General features: G+C 41.3%; 2 protein-coding genes across 3 annotated transcripts in view; both read right to left on the reverse strand.

The window, feature by feature from the left end:
- Amica1 (adhesion molecule, interacts with CXADR antigen 1) overlaps nt 1-1,451 on the reverse strand; it is a 38,713-nt gene extending 37,262 nt beyond the window's left edge. For both annotated transcript variants that reach the window (XM_013511156.1, XM_013511155.1), the window contains exon 1: nt 1,394-1,451. In XM_013511156.1, coding sequence (XP_013366610.1) covers nt 1,394-1,406 — 13 coding nt within the window. In that variant the 5' untranslated portion in view covers nt 1,407-1,451. The remainder of the gene's footprint in view (nt 1-1,393) is intronic.
- Nucleotides 1,302-19,669, reverse strand: Mpzl3 (myelin protein zero-like 3). Its single transcript, XM_005378232.2, has 6 exons — nt 19,543-19,669; nt 12,644-12,810; nt 8,719-8,929; nt 6,539-6,704; nt 4,497-4,560; nt 1,302-1,865 (listed from the first exon to the last, which is right to left on the reverse strand). The coding sequence occupies exons 1-6, from the start codon at nt 19,613-19,615 to the stop codon at nt 1,839-1,841; spliced, it is 708 nt and encodes a 235-aa protein (XP_005378289.1). The 5' UTR covers nt 19,616-19,669; the 3' UTR covers nt 1,302-1,838.
- Nucleotides 19,670-20,169: the final 500 nt, after the last annotated feature.

Below are 20,169 nucleotides of genomic sequence, written 5' to 3' on the forward strand. Positions count from 1 at the left end.
TCTTCAAGTCTCCAAGAACGCAAATTATTTATTTTCATTGTTCAAGCTGGTTGTTTTTCCCTATTCAATTGTCAGAAATGGTTTCATTAGATCAGCTAACCACACAATTAACAACTGGCCCAAAGAATCATTAAATTTAATCACTAGAAATGTAAACTGCCAGTCCTACCTCCTGGCCTTTTTTATGGCCTTACATGACCATAATGTGTAACAACTACCCAGGTTCTCTAATCTTTGGACAAAAGGTCAGGCCAAATCTATGAGACAAAATGAATGAGCTTGGCAGAAAATACAAAAGTGATTTTGTAACATATATGGTATAAAATGCTACAATATAAAATCTTTGAGCCCCTTAGGGAAAAATCATGGAAAAGGGCTAGCCTACTGAAACAAGAAAAATGGGGGAAGCAATCATTTTTGCCTCTCATAATGGAGAAAAGAACCCTGTTACTCTATTAAGGGGACTTCTTTACATATACACTATCAATTCTTCCTGACATATCAGATGTATGTCTCAATGGCTTATAGAGAATTCTGTTTAAATTAAAATTTGAAATAGGATGATGGAGGAATGTGTTATAAGGTACTGAGAGAAGGCAGACACACAGGCTATACACAACCTCAGTTCTTCATGTCCAATGTTATGCAAAAGCAGCTTGCAAATACCATAGTTCATTCATAAATGGTGCCTCTTAGAAATCAAAAAAAGTTTTAAAGAACAATATAAAAGATTTGATTACAAAGAACTACCAAATTATTCAATAAATCCTCAATAAAAACCTTTTGAACAGTTTTTCTTCCTTCTGAAAAATAAAGAAGGATAATCCCAGCACTCAGGAGGCCAAGGCAGGGGGAGAGCAGCATGTTCAAGGCCGGCCTGGGCTACACAGCAACACCCTGTCTCGAACAAACAAACAAATCAAGAAGGAAACCACAAATTAGTCAGCTATAGGAAAATTAAATAACTAAAACTCTTTGACCCAAATTGTACCTAGCACAAGAAAGGAAAAGAATTTCTATCTCACCATTCCTTTCCTTAATTGTAAAATAATGATACTTTATTTACTACTTTAAAAACCCAATCAAAGCCAGGTGTAGTGGCACACACCTGTAATCGCAATAATCAGGAGGCTGAGGCAGGAAGATTGCCATGAGTTCAAGGCCATCCTGAGCTACATAGCAAAGACTTATCTCAAAACACAAAAACAAAAACCAGTCAAAGCAAACCAATGATGCCTGATCCTATCAACTCTAAGGAGATTAGGGTTATGAACTCCAAGTAACCCAAACACAACTAATAATGAGATCATTAAACCAAGTATTTATGTATACTGTAGATTAACTCACAGCTAAAAATGTCCATGGAGCAAAAAAAAAAAAAAAAGACATCTACCCCAAACAGGCATTTTGTCTGGTAGCACATCATCAAGAGGTGTCAGGCTCCATTTTGTTCCAAATATTATTTTGGCACCAGCAGTGTGGCAAACATTCAGGGTTCTCCTTCAAATAACTGAATGAATACATGTAGTACATTCAAGAGTGAAGGTTAACCGAAGAGTAGCTTTCTGTTCAGAAGAAGAATGTCTTCACTCAGTTAGAGTATAACTTATTAAAAAGGGAAGTCATGAGTCTCTCTGGAGAGTTTCTAAATAGTTTATAAATATGAACAGAACATTTCTTCAATAAATAAATGGTTCCCAAAGTCTTTCCAGAGGACCTCCAAAATCTGCCATCCCCATTGTCCAGGCCAGCTCCATTCCCCCAAGAGGCTTTAGCTGCCAGTAGAATGAGATATTTTCTGGTATCAGGCAACTCTTCTTATACCATCCAGACTTTCATCAGTATGTATCTTCATAGTCTGAATCCTGGAGGGGAAAGAAGAGTAGGACAGTGTACATGTGAAGTACAATGTCACACCCTGAATTTAGGCAAAGACATACATTTGCATACTCTGGGTGACAACAGTGAAAGGCCACTGACTCAACAGACCTAAATTCCCACAAAGCATCACAGGACCTCAGTACCACATGTCTACTGGGCTAATTTCTGTTTTGCAGCCCTAACTATTCCCTTTTCCTTGGTGAATAATTTTTTAAAACCTCAACACAAGAAAAAGCACCTGCCTACAGCAGAATGTTTAGGACAGTTCAGGAGTTTAGGATAGAAGCCCGTCTTAGTCTTTTCCTCATCGCTAGGAAAAAATACCTGACACCCACAACTCAAAGGAGGAGGGGTTTATTTTGGCTCACACGTCAGGCCAGGGTCAGCAGCTCCCAAGAAGGAACAGTATAGCAGAGGGGCATGGCGGGAAGAAAGCTACTCACATCATGGGAGCCAGGAAGCAGGGATCAAAGGGAAGAAATAGGGAAGGAGCTGACCCTTACCAGGCCACACCCCAAGTGACCCACCTCTTCAGTCCAGGCCCCACCTCCTAACATCACAGTTAGCTACAGTACCCTCATGATTCAGCATCTTTCCAAAGCCCTGCCTATAAGCACATGAGGCTTTGGGGGTCCATCCAGATAAAAACCAAAATACAGCCAGTCTACCCACCATGCTGCCTTTTTTCACAGTCCCCATGAACCCTCATGTCAGCATGAACCCTCCCCAGAGCCCTTGCACCTATAATTTCCTCCTCTTGAAATTCTCCCCACAACAGCTACATGGCTTGCCATCTACTTCTTGTAGGAGTTTGTTCAAATACCATCTTACTGAGGGTGTCCCTAACCATCCTATTTAACATCACACCCCTAGCTATGTTGCGGACCAGGCTATGTGATAGATTGATAGATTGTGATAGACTGATAACTGGTAAACTACAGGCCCTACCGTCATGAGGTGAGGCACACGTTGACTTGCTTCAGGAATAGGGAAGTTTTTGCAGAAACCTGCAGCCTTCCTGGCTGGGTGGGACATAATCCCTGTAAATCTAGCCTCCTGAGGCAAGATAACAACTGCTGAGGACAAAACAAAGAAAACAAGTACCCAGGTATGGAGAAGGATCTTAGCTCTGTGTGTGTGTGTGTGTGTGTGTGTGTGTGTGTGTGATATGCCAAACCTGTTCCTCATTCTACTACCTATTTTCATTGCAGTCACTGTTGTAGGAAAAGTACACTACCCCTCCCCCCGCGCTTCTCACTGGCTAATAAAATGGGCTGGCTGAAGAAGTCTTCGTCTTTGCCCAGTCTGAGGCACTGACCTCCCGATCCCCCTGAACCTCCAAATATCTCTTTGTCTTTCTTTATTCCTCACCATACCCCACTAAATAGGCAACCGAGGATCCGACCAGACTTTCATACAGCCAGGCATCCTAGCTCTCTTTCCTGATTTATTTTTTTCCATAGCATTAAATACTACCTATGCTGTGTATTTTATTTCTGTTTAAAAATTTAGTCAGCAAAATAAATAAATAAATTAAAATGTAGTCAGTGTTTGTACTCCAGTCTGAAAAACAGTCATATTTCCACTGGGTCTTAGAAGATGAGAGAGGGTTTCTGGGGTGAAGAATACTGAGTTCTGTGAGGGTAGGGATGGCTGTCAGTTTTGTTCACAGCTGTTCTCTGAGGGGCTAAAATGGCCCACACAGTGCATGTCAGGTGCTTAGTAAATAACGACCAAGTGAATTAATATGGGAAGCACGGTTAATAACCACATGAACATCAACGATTTTGTGTTACCAAAATATTCATAACGCAAAGAGTTGAGATGAGGTCCTCCCTCTCCCCTGGCACTAGCAGCCTTTTTCTCCTCTCACTCACGATACCCAAGTGCAGGAGAGAAAGAGAAACCAAGGGCGCTGCAATGAGCAGTCGCGCACGCTTGTCCGGCCAGGCGCTGAGCCTGGCAGTGAGTACAAAGAGGGCCCAAGCTGAAGCCCTGCAGTGACAGGTATGATTCACACTAGATCACACGTTGCTTCTGACTTGTTTCTAGCTGCACCACATCAGACAGTCTTGCCTGCCCCTGAGATCCCACGCTAGCCATGCAAGCCTATTAGTCATAACAAGCACTCAAAGGGGAGGGATGACAGTCTTTTGACATTTAAATAGAAATTCAGGGCTTCCAACGTGGTGTTTCCTAATGATAAATGACATCAAGTTACCTAAAAGGTTATAACTTTAACCCCCTGGAAGATAACAAGGCTCAGCAGAAAAAGTTAAATCCAGGGTTCTGGGTCCCCTGTTTCCAAGTTTCCTAGTTTGAATTCAGTGACACAAGATACCGCTCCTTCAAGACCCTCTGCCGGTCAGCAGGGACTGCTTTCCAGGCCCGCTTCCCAAGCCTGAGAACACCACTTTGTGTCCATGAGACAGAGAACAAAACTGTGCTTGAAACCGCCGGGGTCCCAGAGACCAAAAGGCTGTAGAAAAAGAGCCCAGTTCATCCCTTCCTTAGTGCTTCCTGCACAGTTCTGCTGCCTTGGAGGGCAGAAGATCCCCTTAAATAGGCAGGAAGGTAAGAAAGCAACAATAAACGGAAAACTGACAGGGACTTACCAGACACTCAGCACAGCGGACACAGAGCCTTGCCATGCACTGGTCTTTGTCCTCCTGGTCAGTGCTGTGGAAAGGATACAAACTCAATCTCAGACATCACTATCCTTAGTACAGAGCAACGGGGGCAAACCTACAGCACATGTGCGGCACGCAGCAGGCTATCTGTTATCGCTGAAAGCTCTAAAAGGTTCGCCATTACTGGTAGAGAGGAACAGTTCTCAACTCAGGTCTTGGAATCATACTAGTCTGGTTATAGATCCCAGTTCTGCCACTTATTACCTGGGTTACTGGACAAATTCAACTATAGGAGCCTGTTTCCTCATCTATAAAATATAGACATCGATGTGCCCTTAAAGCACATGCTAGGAGTATAAAAGGGGCTGGGGATTTAGCTCAGCGGCACAGCGCCTGCCTGGCAAGTGCAAGGTTGTGAGTTCGATTCCCAGTACCGGAAAAAAAAAAAAAGGAGTATAAAATAAATATATGTGAAACATACACCACAGGGCCCAGTGTGTAGTAAGTGCTCAATAAATAGCTGATGGCCACGACTATTCATTCACTCAGAAAAAAACTGAACACCCACACCATCTGAGGAATCATGGGAGGCTGGGGACAAAGAAAGAAAAACTGGTCCTGGGGAGAGCTCACAGTCTCATGGGGTGAGAAGCCTGTCATAAACTTAACACAATGGGATCCATGTTTCAATAGAGTCAAGATGCAACTGCTGTGCAGAGAAGGGAAGAAGTGACTAATTCTCCCTTTAGGACTCAGGAGGTCAGGAGAAGGGAATACTCAGCTGGGCTGCAGGATAAGAGCTTCCAGACAATCAGGAGAAGGAAGTGGGGCAAGACAACGCATGTGGAAAAATTATCTATCTTTCTACCTACCTGAAATACTTAAGTGAGTGTAATATGGCCTGTGGGGAAAAATAAGCACCCTGTCACTGGAAATGAGGGCAAATGGGAAGAGAAGACAGAAAACAATGTAACTTAGGGTCAGGACAGAAAGGGTTTTGTATACCATGCTTAGAAACAGACACTGGTATTTTTGCCAGTAGTTCTTCACCTTTTTAGGTTCACAAATTTCTCATAAAAGGCATTCTCGGGGCTGGGGATATAGCTCAGTGGCACAGTGCTTGCATGGTAAGCACACAGTCATGAGTTCGATTCCCGGTACCAGAAAAAAAAAAAGAAAAAAAAAAAAAAAAAAAGGCACTCTCTCCATTAGAGGCACACACATAGACAAAATGAAAACTTTTGGACCCTTTGAAGGTAAGAGTCTCCCTTACAGGTTAAGAACCCCTGATACAAACAATAAAGAACTTACAGGATTTTTAACATAGATTTCTGTTTTTCTTTTCCCTTTTTAAGCAGATTTCATTTCAGGGAAAAAATGGATTGTGTTTAATAAATGCTTTTTTTGCTTGTTTTTGTTTTTTGAGACAAGGTCTCACTATGTAGTTAAGGCTGCTCTTGAACTCACTATGTAGCCCAGGACAGCTTCGAAATTGCTGGGATACTCCTGCCTCTGCCTCTCAAGTGCTGGGATTACAGGTGTACCACGATCAGCTAATAAATCCTTTTGATAACCACAATCCACTTAACCCCTTCAGAGCATCTGCTGACCAAGAAGGGCAAAAAAAAGGAGAAGGGAGGCCAGGCATGATGGGACACACCTGTGATCATAGCTACTCAGGAGCCTGAGGCAGAAAGATTGCAAGCTTGAACCTAGCACAGAAAACGTAGCAAGATCCTGTCTCAAAATAAAAAGTAAAGAGCTGAAGATGTGGCTCAGCAGTAGAGCACCTGCTCAGCATGTGGATGCAATCCCCAGTACTGCCAGAAAAAAGGAGAACAGGAAGGGGAAACTCTAAACCTTCCTCCTCGTATTCCTCAGCAGAACCATTCTCCATTCAAAAGGAAGTTTCACCAACAGAACTAAACTCAGTGTGAAGAAAAAACAGTGTGTGGATACACATGGGGGTGCCAGCCCCAAAGCTGAAGAGGAAATGGGCCAACTGCTCGAGCCGCCATGAGACATACTCATCTGAAACTTCGATAGACGATTTCTTATAGCCAGACTTGCTCCTCTTCTTCAGCCCTGCAGCCTTCCGCCCCATTCTCAGCAGCAGCAGAACCACCACCACCGCAGAGGGGATGAAGACCAGCAGGGACAGCAGGGCCACCGAGGACAGCATGGTACCGAAACCTGCAGGGAGGAAAGAGAAGCCGTTACAAGAAGCGGTGCCCCTCTGACAGGAGACAGGTTCTACTTTCGCTCAAGTACTTCTGATTACGAAAGGGATAAATTCATTATGGACAAAACATACAAACATAAAATGAAGAATAAAAATGTCCCCATAGCACTACTACCTAGGAAAAACACACCGGCATCTACCACTTCCATCTTTCGGCAAGGTGTGTGGCACACCTACGCAGGTCCATAGGAGAGCGGAGTGTATGTTCTTAGAAGTATAAATCATATTTTACATAGTATTTTAAAATATTTTACTTACCATATGGTAAATATGTTTAGACTTTGTTTCGGTTTGGTTGTTTTGTTTTGTCTTTGTGGTACTAGGAATTAAACCTAGGACCTTCACCCTGAGCTACATACTCAGCCCTTTTCTTATTTTTTGAGGCAGGGTCTAAATTGCCATGGTAAGGCTCAAACCTTTTCTTTTTGAGACAAAGTCTTGCTATGTAGTTCAGGTTGGCCTTGAACATACTATGACCTTGAACTCACAGTGATCCTCCTGCCTCAGTCCCTGAGGTCTGGGACTACAGATGTGTGCCACCACACCCGGTTGTAAGATTCAAACATTTGCTGGGCCTGTTGGCACATGCCTGTAATCCTGGCACTCAGGAGGCTGAGGCAGGAGGACTGCTGTGATTTCAAGGCCAGCCTGGGCTACACAGTAAGACCTTATCTCAAAAAAAAAAAAAGAAAAGAAAAGAAAAGAAAAAAGAAAAAAATCAAACTTTTGATACCCTTGCCTTAGCCTCCCAAAGCACTGGGATTACAGGCATGTGACACAATGTCCAGTGATAAATGTGTTTTTGTGTAATTAAAAATTTCTTCTGGATGTGATGTTCAATGTGTATGGTATTATACCACATTGAATAATTTATTGAATCAATTCTCTAAGGCTGGACATCCACATTATTCCAAATTCTTTGAATCTTCAGGTCACATGAGGATGACCAAGCTTACACATAAATCTTCATATTTAGCTCCACTTCCTTAAGATGAAAGTGTAGGATGACAGAACCAAAGGACACACTTCTAAGGAATCTGATCTCTATTATCAAACTGCCTTTCAGAAAACATCACCAGATTCTACCCTTTCCAGCAGTGTGAATGTGCCCAGGCTTTGAAACCTATGAGTTACTGTCAAAGAAGACAAAAACAATAAAGAAAAAAGAGGAGAACAAAGGAGGGAAAGAAGGAATAAAGGAGGAAGGAGGGATGAAGAGAAAAAAAGAGGAAGAAAAGGTAAAAAGAGAGGAAAGGAAGACCTGAGAAATGATAAAAGCAACTCTAATGAATCATAATTTATCTGTAAGTCTGTGGTTCAAATCCAGGTAAGAACTAGAATGACCACTAAATAGTCACCGGGGGAAATGCAGAAAACAAGGTCAGCCCTTAACCTCCTCTGCACTTGTTTCATGCTAACAGGAAGCTGCTATTCTTTGCAGCATAAAAGAAACACACTACCTCCCATCATTAGAGGGAGCGCCCTTTCAAGACATAGGCGAAAATGCTGTCTCATTACTGGGAATCTGACTATATTAGGGAAACCAGAATGACTTCTATTTCACAGACGTAATAACTCTCCATTTACTTTGTACATTTCACAAGCCCTTTGGTCACCTGAAGTTAAAATGAAAAAGAGATAATGGGAAACTATGACAATATTTGAAGAAAAAAATTCAGTTTTCAAAATAAAGATCAAAAATTCAACTTAACAGGGCTGGGGATATAGCTCAGCGGTACAAGTGCCTGCTTGGCAAGCGCAAGGTCCTGAGTTCGATTCCCGGTGCCAAAAAAAAAAAATTCAACTTAACAGACATACCAGGATGGCAAAAAAAATAGCCACTTTGACACAATAATCCAATGGCCCAATCGGCTTACCCAAATAAATGGCTTCCCACATTAACGAGTACTCCAGAAAACACCATAGTGACACACCGAAGCAGAAGGTTGGTGGCCATGAGCTTACCTCTTTCTGTGACTGTTAGCTCCGTCAGGGGAATATTATGGTGCACATCTGGGGGATTCTTCACAGCACAGCTGAACGTCCCATTGTCCTTTAGGGTAGGGTTGCTTATGCTTATGGATGCATCCCCTTTGTATACATTTCCAGCCCAGGAAATCCGGTCCCGAAATGTGCCTGCTGTGGTTGGGTACTGGAAAGATTGATAATGAAAAATCTAAAAAGCAACACCAAGAAAAAAAGAGTTAATTTGGAAAATAAACTGAAAATGTAGAGCTAAGCAGGTGCAAAGTAAAACACAACTGGATAATGGGTGTTTCAGTTGAAAGTTTTTTAAATGCTTTTTTTCACCTCCATCAGGTAATAGGGAAAAAAGTTAATAAAGCTGATTAGAAAAAGGACTGATAAGAGAATTCTCAAGCCCTAACTATTGAATCTCTTCTAAATTCTCCATAAAGTCTAAAGTAATAGCCTTCAGTCAGGGAGCAATTTCACTCTCCATAAAACATGTGGTAATATCTTGAAATCTTTTTAAAAATATATTTATTTTTAATTGACAAATAAAAATTGTATATATTTACAGGATAAAATGTGACTTTTATAATTTTCATCACTGGGAATTGAACCCAGGCCTTCAAACATACTAAGCTGTACCTCTGTGCTACATCCTGAACTGCTTTCAAATTTCTGAGGAAACTACATACTATTTTCCAAACTGGTTGTACTAATTTACATTCCTTCCAACAGTGTATGAGGGTTCCCTTTTCCCCAACTTTGCTAAAACTTGTTATAATTTGTCTTTTTTATAACAGGCATTCCAAAAGGTGTGAAGTAGTTTCTTATTGTGGTTTTAATTTGTATTTCCTTGACAATTAGAGATGTTTAGCATTTTTCATATATCTGTTTGTTGGCCATTAATGTCTCTTCTTTTGAGAAACACCTATTCAGATCCTGTGCCTATTTTTAAATCGATTTGTTTATTCATTTGTCTGTTTCAGTGCTAGGTACTGAACCCAGGGCTTTGAAGATACTAGGCAGGAACTATACCACTAAGCTACCCACAAGCCCCTGGTTACTTGTTTTTATGCTACTAAGTTGGAGACAGTTTTGGTTGTCACAACAGGGAGAGGAGCTACTGGCATCTAGTGGGTACAGGCCGGGGACACTGCTAAACTTCCTGTAATGCATAGGAAAGCCCCCACAACAAAGAATTATCCTTCTCACAGTGTCAACAAGTTGAGATACACTGCTCTAAAACAATAGCTAATACTTGTATAGTACTTTATAGTTTGCAAATGACTTCCTCACACTTACTCAACAGAGACTCATGAGGAAGGTATATGAGGAAGGTATAACCATCCCAAATCAACAAAAAGGGAAAAAAACCAAAACCCAAAGCCTATGTGAGTTTCTCAAAGGCAAAATTAGAATGTGACAAGTGGGAAGTTTTTTGTCTTATTCTCAAAATCACTGGGAGGCTGTGATACAATCCAGCACCTTCCCAGTTACCTATCGTGGCAGTTAATATAAACCCCAAGTCAAATGTTATGATAAGGACTGAATAAATGCATGCTGAGTTTTTTAAAATACTGGGTTGCACTTGGTGACCAGACACCTCCTCACCAAAAGTTCCCATTGACACCTGGAGGTGAACCAGGCAGGTGCTACAGAACAACATAGGTTTTTTCTCTTATGCAAGATACAAAGCTTTCCTCTTCCTTTATTTGCTTAATACCTTCCCACTTAGGAAATCAGGCATTTGTAACCACTGAATTGCCCAATTTTGAAGTGTAATTTCCCGGAGAAGATGATGAATCATTTATTAGTTCATCGTTCATGCACGTATCCAATGAATATTTAGTACACACCAACTATGTTCTAGGCAATGTGCTAAGTAAAAACATAAAACACCATATAGTCCCTACTCTCATGAAATTTACACTTTGGTGGTAAATACAGATATTAAGAAATAATATGCATAATGAGTGCTCCAAGGTGGGAGGTAAAGAAGGCCTACTACTGCCGGGCGTGGTGGCACACACCTGTAATCCCAGCACTTGGGAGGCTGAGGCAGGAGGATCATTGTGAGTTCAAAACCAGCCTGGGCTACAAAGTGAGCTCAAGGCCAGCCTGAACTGCATAGCGAGACCCTGTCTCAAAAAGACAGGGTCTACCACTGATTATCAGCGTCAGAGTAAAAGGGTTTTGCAAGGTATGGTGGAACCTAGAAGTTCCACGTTAAATCAGTGACACTAAAACCCTTGCTAACTGATTAACCTGATAGAATCCTGACTAGCCACGGAACTGCCTCATTACTTTATGTGACCTTATGGGTCCACTAATTCCAACTTGGATGAGTTTGCTGATGTCCTGACCAGCCTCACAGAAAAGAGTACTGTAAGAGAACTGCTGTTTGTGTATAATGCTTCTGACCCATGAAGCTTGCCCATTGCTTACTCTGTCCTACTTTTGGCCAAGGAGGTACAGCCAAATAAGGCCAGCCATAGTTTCCTGACTACTCAGAACACAGTGAACTATTTTTAAGTCTAAAGAAAAAGCAATATGACTACAGCATACCTTCACTAATCACATACCTAGCTTCACGCTATACAGTCTCCAGTGATGGCTCCTAAAATAGAATTCCAAGCTTATGTGTTGACAGGAAGGGAAAGTTTTTCCAGTGAAGGAAAACAGAATAAACAAACTAAGAAAACTTTCAAAAATCCAATTAGACACATAGCTATGACATTCACATTCTTGAATAGCCTGCATTCTGAGCTAAGGATACTGATGAAACCATAAAGAGGTTTTCTTATAGCACTGTAATCTTCAATGAGACACCAACAATGGCATTTGAATCATAAATGTGTTTTGTATGTGTAACCAAAGCATGTTGTTTCTAATATTACAAGACTATCACTGACATCTGTCATGAACACAGACTGCCACCATTTCCTTCAAAGGCAGCTATATAAATCACTGCAGGTGTTTATATGCTAGGAGGAGAAGCCAAGATAAATCTACAGACCACATTGCTGGGTGTGGTGGCACACAGCTGTAATCCCAGCACTCGGAAGGCTGAGACAGGAGGATCATTGTGAGTTTGAGACCAGCCTGGGCTACAAAGTGAGCTCAAAGCGAGCCTGAACTGCATAGCGAGACCCTGTCTCAAAAAAAAAAAAAAAAAAAAACTACAGACCACAGATATGCAGAGAGATACATACCCATTGAGACTCCTCAACAGGAAATGAGCAGCTCTAAGAAAAAGTATGTCTGTGACTGGGACCTACAGAATTTTTCTAGCCAATAATTCTGCAGGTACCCTTTTTAAACATCAAATCTAAAGATGAAGTTATAATATCACGGGAAAAAGAAACAACAAAGAGGAAAGAAAATTAAACCACATTTTCTCTTTTTTTCTCAATTTTTTTCCTACAGGTTATGTGCAAAATTCTTTTCTCTGGTACCGGGAACCAAACTCACGACCTTGCGCTTGCCAGGCAGGTGCTTTTGTCGCTGAGCTAAATGCCCAGCCCATGCAAAATTCTTATAAGGAAGAATACAAAGTCCTACATGGGGAGTCAGGGATTTAGCTAAGTGGCGCAGCGCGTGCCTGACAAGCGTAAGGTACTGAGTTCGATTCCCAGTGCCCTCTAAAAAAAGTCCTACATGATCAAATGAATGTCACAGAAGGCAGAAGCTCTCCTCTTTCCATTTTCACAGAAGCTCATTTTCTGTTCTGAGAGGGCCTTGTGTGTGCCTGTGACTTGCAATAAAAGGATTCAAACATTGCTGAGCCAAAAGACTGGAGGAAATTTTTTTTTTGGTACGAGGAATCAAACTCAGGGTCTTGCACTTGCCAGCTAGGCGCTGTGCCCGCTGAGCTACATCCCCGACCCCCAAGGAAACTCTTTGAAAAGAACACACTTACAGACTCTGTGCGACTGCTGCTGGGAGGGCGGTACGTCCAATCAATGGTCAGTTTGTCAGTGACTTGCGAAGTTGACTTGAAGGTGCATCTCAACTTGATCTTTTCTCCAACATAACCTCGGACGTGAGCATCTGCATTTATCTCCAAGGAAAGGACGACATGAACACCTAATCAAAGCATGACCAAATATCTAAATGTATTTGTTTTCGTGGAATATACAGATATGAGTTAACAAAACAGGTATGCCATTTATCATTTTTAGGAGTCTCATCAAAAAGCCAGAGCAATCAATATCTTCCCAGGCAAAGTCACAAAGGACAAGGAGCCAGTGTCTGCATTAATCTAGGAGAGCTTATCATTTTGTAATCTTAGATAGAAATCATAGATAAAATACTTGGGTAAATTTTTTTTTTAATTTTTTTTTTTCCTTTCTGAGACAGGGTCTCGTTATGCAGTTCAGGCTGGCCTTGAGTTCACTTGTAGCTCAGGCTGGTCTCAAACTTGCAACAATCCTCCTGCCTCAGCCTCCCAAGTGCTGGGATTACAGACAGGTGCCACCACACCCGGCTTTGGGTAAAAATTTAAACCTGGTCACACCAGCATTTTTCCAAACACAGGCTTGTATCCAAATTAAATACAAACAAGTAGTGTTACCCATAGCAAACTGAAAGGTAGCAACACCCACCCACTCTTAATCTCCCTATATACCCCCCCAGACACACACGCGTGCACGCACCCCAGGAGTACAGCAGCTTTCATGGGGTTGGAGGGATGAGCCCAAGTACAACATGATGGTAGCATGAAGCCACCACTGCCTCAAGCATCAGCAAAATAAGAACAAAGAATGAAAAGAAGAAAAAAAATATTTATTTTATTCTATTGAGTTTCCCTATTTCTTAAAGCTGGTAACAAATCATATTAAAAGTAAATTGCGAGCTGGGTGTGGTGGCACATGCTGCCTATAATCACAGCACTCCGGAAGGCTGAGGTAGGAGGACCTCAAATTCAAGCCCAGTCTGAGCAACTTAGTGACTCAGGAAGTTTATATTACAAAATTTAAAAAAAAAAAAAGAACTGGGGATGTAGCTCAGTGTAAAGGCCCTGGGTTCAATCTTCAGTACCACAAAAGAAAAAAATTTAAAGTCAATTATAGGAAGGAAAACAAAATATAAAAATAAGGTAACATTTTTTAAAGCTTCCAGCGACCTCCTCTTTCTAAAGCCACTCACACCCACTAGCTCCTTGGCAGCAGGCTAGGGCAGTGACTAAGCACACAGACTCCGAAACCACTGGATCTAGGTTCAAATACCAACCCTATCTATCACTTGCTGGCTCTGCAGCCTGAGCAAGTTACTTTACACCAGCACTTTCCGGAACCTGTGGGAATGACTGTAGTACCTACCTTAGAAGTTCACTGTGAAGATTACATGAGTTAAAACATGGTCAGCACGGCGAAGCCCACCTAACCTCGAGTGAGCACCCAGTGCGTGCTGCTACCATCATCGTCCTTATTCACCTCTCCAGTCTTACAATCTCTTAACCTTTCCTACACAGACAGTTCTGAGTCACCAGCTCCTCTGCTTTACCTCTGCCTGCTTTGAATCATTTTCTCATTCCGCTCTGGACAATCTAGTCTGGTCACATTCCTCTTAAATGGAGGAGACCAAGACTGAGCGCACTAAGGACTCGAACAAGAATCAACCCATCCCGAAGACGAGGGTTACTTCTGCGTCCTCCATAGCATCCTTTCTGGCTTTCCCCATGGTAAATTTGTCATTCTTCCATGCTTTTGCAAATGCTCTTTCCTCTCCCTGAAAAGCCCTCATCCCTCTATCCCCAGTCTCTCTTAAACCCTCACTCCTGATCCATCAGTGTGAAAAAAGTCTATGCATGGCTCAAGATCCAGGTCTAAAAATTGGAATATGGAAATGAATAAATAATCTATACCAGTGATGGCAAATCTTTTAGAGCTTTCTGTGTGTGTGTGTGTGTGTGTGTGTGTGTGTGTGTGTGTGTGTGTGTGTTTGGGGGTTGCTTTTTTTTGTTTTTTTGGTGTTTTTTTTTTTTTTGAGACAGGGTCTTGATATGCAGTTCAGATGAGCTCACTTTGTAGCCCTGGCTGGTCTCGAACTCGCAGCGATCCTCCTGCCTCAGCCTCTGGAGTGCTGGGATTACAGGTGTGTGCCACCATGCCTGGCTTTAGAGCTTTCAATAACAAAAACCACACCCAGCTTTACAGCTTTCAATAACAAACTGCCCACTGCGACACAAGTGCCATACCCTCTCCACCATACTCTCTCCAACTCCTCCCTTTATCCTAAAACGAAAGTATAGTACAGAGACTTAAAGTATTTAAAATTAGCCAGATCTGGACTTAGGTTCTAGTTCAACTACGTTCTGGCCATTAGATCTTGATAAAATTACATACCCTGTTCAAGTTTCAATTTCTTCATTTGCTAAATGGGATTAATAACCAAACCTACTTCACTGGATCATTCTGAAGATCCAATACAATTTTAAAAGATAACATATGAGTTGAGAGTGGTGGCACACACCTGTACTCTCAGCACTCTGGGAGGCTGAAGCAGGAGGGTTTCAAGTTCAAGTCCACCCTGGGTAAATTTGCAACTTAGCAAGACACTATCTCAAAAAAAAAAAAAAAACTTTTTTTTAATTTATTAAGGGTGGGGACATTGCTCAGTATGAAGACCCTGGATTCAATCTTCAGTGCTAGAGGGACAAAAATAGCATATAAAATGCTTAATATAGCACCTAAAATAAAAATATTCAATAGATGTTAGCTATTATTGTTTTCTTAAAACACCACACATATTCAAAACTTTTAGTAATATCCTATTGGGTTATGATTTTAAATCGAGACGGTAACAATCTGGCCTCCAACTTCTGCCACTCTGTCACTTACCCATCCAATCCCCTTCACTGTGCCGGCAATGTCCTGACATTTCCCCAGTGTACTATGCCCCAGCACCTGTGCCTTCCTTTGAATATATCTTTGTCTGAAAGGATGTTCCCATCTGTTCTCACCCTGCCTGGGATGTTCTGTACCACACCATATCCCCAACACTCACACACCTTCAAACCAGCTCAAATATTGACCCACTTTGTGGCTTCTTTCCAAATTCCCTCATGAAGTTCACTGAATTTCTTCCATGCTCTTTTTTTTTTTTTTTTTTGTCTTTTGAGACAGGGTCTCGCTATGTAGTTCAGGCTGGCCTTGAGCTCACTTTGTAGCCCAGGCTAGTCTCGAACTCCCAACAATCCTCCCGCCTCAGCCTCCCAAGTGCTGGGATTACAGGCACGCGCCACCACACCTGGCCCTTCCATGTTCTTGTAACACTTCTACATAACGCTACCCCAGCAATATGCCATGGACTGCACCTAATTTGTAACAACTATTTCCTCCATTAAATGCAAGCACCTCCAGGGCAAAAATTCAGCGAGATTCAGAGGCACAGAAAGACTGGAAAGAAAGAGGTGGATAGGTCCCCATAAATTCTACTATGGGAACAAAATGTGCTCATTAATCAGCCAGTCTCTCCCTGTCACCATTCTTATAGTATTTTCAACACCCTTAACTCCCTTTACTTCTATCATTCCATTGTGCTCATTCAGGAAAAGCTCTGCTCTTGATGACCTCTTTTATATTGGGCTGGTAGAACCTGGAGAGGAAAAAAATCACACATCTGCAGTTACCAAGAGGGATGCTAATGTTTGAAAAAGGATGGCGTCAGGAATGACTCCCAGGTCTCTGACTTGGTGATCACTGAGAGAGAGAAAACTAGAAATGTACCAGCCTTGGCAAGAGAACATGGGTTGGATTCTGGATGAATTTAAATGTCACTGATATCGAGATGCCCAAGGGATAACATCAAAGGAAGTGTTGGTTTAGGGTAGGGGGTCAGCAAACTACGGCCCATGGACCAGATGGAAGCAAACTGATCTCACAGGACAGGGCAAACTAAGAAAAACTAACACCTGACCATAGAGTCAGCAGGGGGTGACCTACGCCCCTACGCCGCCCTAAACCAATAATTACCTCCAGTGGGTTCCTGGTGAACAGCTAAGAAGTTCTTTGAGCACCTTTATGTAAACCAAATTTTATTAGAATAGTGCCATGTTCATCTGTTTATATATTAGCTATGGCTGCTTTTGCACTTTTTCCTGAACTGAATAATTGTAACAGACATCATGTGCCCGCAAAACCTAAAATACTGACTCTCTTTTTTTTTTTTTTTTTTTTTTTTTTTTTTCTCCGGTACCGGGAACCGAACTCACGACCTTGCGCTTGCCAGGCAGGTGCTTTGCCGCTGAGCTAAATCCCCAGCCCCTAAAATACTGACTCTCTATCCCTTTATGGAAAAAGCTTGTCAATGCCTGGCTTAAAGTAAAGAAGAGATCTGAGTTAGAATTATAAATCAGAATCCCTCTAATCTCCCTCCAAGCAATTCTCCACACTGATTATTATACACAGCCTCCCTCTTCCTACCACATCTCCGGCAGTTCCGATCAAACCGCTTCCTACATCTTTCTCCTTTTCTAACCCAGTGTTACAGTCATTCAGGAATTTCCATCTTAGTCGAATGTCCTTATAGATATTTATCTTTTAACCTAAGCCAGAAAGCATTCTGACCAGGTAAACATGCTAACTACAAATATATCCATAAAAATTAACAAAAAAATTAATCTGAGGAAAAGAACTACATCTTTAACATAAATAATTTTATACATGGAAGAAATTAAATAAACATGACAAAACAAAGATTCCAATTTTTCTTTGAGACAGGGTCTCAATATGTAGTGCAGGCTGGCCTTGAATTCACTTATGTAGCCCAGATTGGGTTCAAACTCACAGCAATTCTCCTGCCTCAGCCTCCCCGTGTGCTGGGACTAAAGGCATACACCACCACGCCCAGCTGAAGATGCCAATTTTACACACCCCATTTTCCAAATATAAATTTGTCAATCTTGATTCATATAATTGCACATTTACATGGAAAATAAAAAAATATAAGACTAGGCTTCCTAGTCTATCATTTCTACACACTTAACTGTTGTAATAAGACCAGACTTATAATTTAAGGAGAATTCAACAAAGCTAATAATTTAAGGAGTCTTCTCTTTGTGGAGAAGAGGCAAACAAACACTGGTATGAAACCAGGTTCTATCACCTAACAGATTTAAAGACTACCCAAAAATAGATGAAACATTGAATACACGTTAAATGAAAGAAAAAAGCACATATTGTATGATTACATTTATATGAAATGTCTAGAATAGGCAAGTCTCTAGAAACAGAAAGTAGAATGGTGGTTGTCAAGGGCTAGGGAAGAGTGAGAATGAGTCCAGAGTTTCTTTCTGGGGTGATGAAAATGTTCTGAAATTTATTCATGTAACTGTGCATCCTAACAACTACTGAACTGAACATTTTAACCGGGGTAAATTATATAGCTTGTGAATTATATCTCAAACTTATTTTTAAAAAGCAAAATATAAACCTATTCAACAAGTACACAGATCATAAAACCAATTTTAATGTTTGAATTACTGGATTTGAAGGAACTCTTCAATGTGAAATGACATTAGGTTTAAGAAGACACTCATCATGCTTGTAGTCCCAGGACTTGGGAGGCTGAGGCAGGAGGGTTGCCCTGAGTTTGAGGCCAGTTTGGGCTACATAGTGAGTTCAAGGCCAACCTGAACTATATAGCAAGAATCTCTCTCAAAAACAAAAGAAAACACACTCATTGTTTCTAGAATTGTTTTCCTCAATGGGACAATGTTTGAACATTTCCCATGGGGAGGACAGGAGTTTACATGAAGTGACAATAGGGTAGCCTAAATACTATACTGCAAAAAGGATTTAGCTGAAAAAATTAGACACTTATGATGACACAGGCAGCTGGGAGGTATCAGGGAGTGTGCTGGTAGCACGAGTATTAGTCACCAGATAAATAAAAACTTTCCAGACCTACCTGATGAGATTTAGGGCACCTGAAATCTTTATATTTATAAAATACTAAAGGTCCCTTTTAGAAATCCCCATTACTTACAGGGAAACTTTGTGAAGTTAACAATTCACTCTAATGCCAGCTAGCTATATTAATATCTAATTTTCAAAAAAGCCACATACATACAAAATCCAGGAAATAATTGCACTCTAAAATAAAGTTATCTAGGTTGGATTGAAATGTATGCAACTTGAAAACTGCATGAAAGTCAAACGTGTCCAAAATTTAATGCAATGTTATCTTGTCAATACTGTACTTGGTTAGTTAAAGGATTAAAATTTTCTGGAGAGTCTATATGATTTTTTTATTTTTAAATGTTTCAAAAATACTAAGGCAACGTTTTCTTCAATATGCTGCTCTATTATAATGACATCACACCCTTTCTGTGACAAAAATACTTTATTTTTAGCCCCTGCTAGTCATTTACAGAAACATGAAATTACTAACTGTCATGATTTTGTTTCTCAAATTTACTGGGACAATCTACTGACTATTAGAATTGCCTTCTTCTAATAGAGGTATAAAGCACTCAAAACCTCAGCAGACAATTACTACTACCTCACACAAGATAGCATCAGGTGCCCCCAAAGCTTTGTGGTTTCTGAGTAGTGTCATCACCAAAAGACAGTGCCAAATCACACAAGGTGACCGGCTGAGCTCCCCCAGCTCAGGAAAGTCTGACAAGATACCAACTCTCCGCAGTGGGTAGGTGTTAACCAGAATAAAACATCTTCTGCCACATCCTCCTTTCCTTCCTTCCCAAACGCCTACCAGGGGCTTTCCTGAGAACCCCCACCCGGAACCGGAAAAGCGACTAGCTTCCATAACCCCCCCAGCCGGAAGTGGAGCCTCGCAGGCTGGAGCACTCACCCTGGAAAAATAGGACTCCCAGCAGGGGAAAGAGAGCGCAGCCACGGCCTCCAACCGCTCTGCTCTGCTGCATCCTGACAGCGCTTCAGTTACCTGCACACCTTGTTTACAGCTCCCCGTAACGACGCAGGTAACACCGGAAATGACATCAGAGGGGCGGCAGCAGGAACACTTAAAATGGTGATCCTGTGTTGCCATAGGGATGTGGCTCCTTTCCAGTACACTACTAGGTGTCATTGAACAGCGTTTCTTTGACACTCACGTTAGAGATGGTTGCTTTCTTGCTTTAAAATTAAGTAGATTACAGACCGGAAAATTTTGGCAATTTATTTTTGTAGAATTAAAATTATTTTTGCAGGACTAAAGAATCTTATTCTCTTATTTTCCAGATATGTTTATGCCCCTAGAGATTATTTTATTTGAACTCAAAATAGAGTTTCGTAAATTTAGAACCTAAAAGCCCTAGAAGAGTATACTGGGTCCATCAGTCAATAGATAAATACATATTAGTCCCTCGTGGCCAATATGTTCTCAAGGCTGTTTGGTTCCTGTCCTTAATGTAGCTATTACAGCATCCAGAATTGGGTATTTATTAAATTACTTGGTTTTTTTGTTTGTTTGTTTGTT

This window comes from Chinchilla lanigera, unplaced genomic scaffold (genome assembly GCF_000276665.1).
Source record: "Chinchilla lanigera isolate Chin_1 unplaced genomic scaffold, ChiLan1.0 scaffold00011, whole genome shotgun sequence".
NCBI classification, from domain to species: Eukaryota; Metazoa; Chordata; class Mammalia; order Rodentia; family Chinchillidae; genus Chinchilla; species Chinchilla lanigera.

Excerpts from the sequence above, each read along its gene's own strand:
- Mpzl3 (XM_005378232.2), bottom strand. The coding sequence starts at position 19,615 with ATGCAGCAGAGCAGAGCGGTTGGAGGCCGTGGCTGCGCTCTCTTTCCC. Across the intron at positions 6,705-8,718 it reads GCTAACAGTCACAGAAAGAG|GTTTCGGTACCATGCTGTCC; the intron begins GTAAGCTCATGG and ends TCCTCCCTGCAG. Across the intron at positions 4,561-6,538 it reads TCTATCGAAGTTTCAGATGA|CACTGACCAGGAGGACAAAG; the intron begins GTATGTCTCATG and ends TCCTTTCCACAG.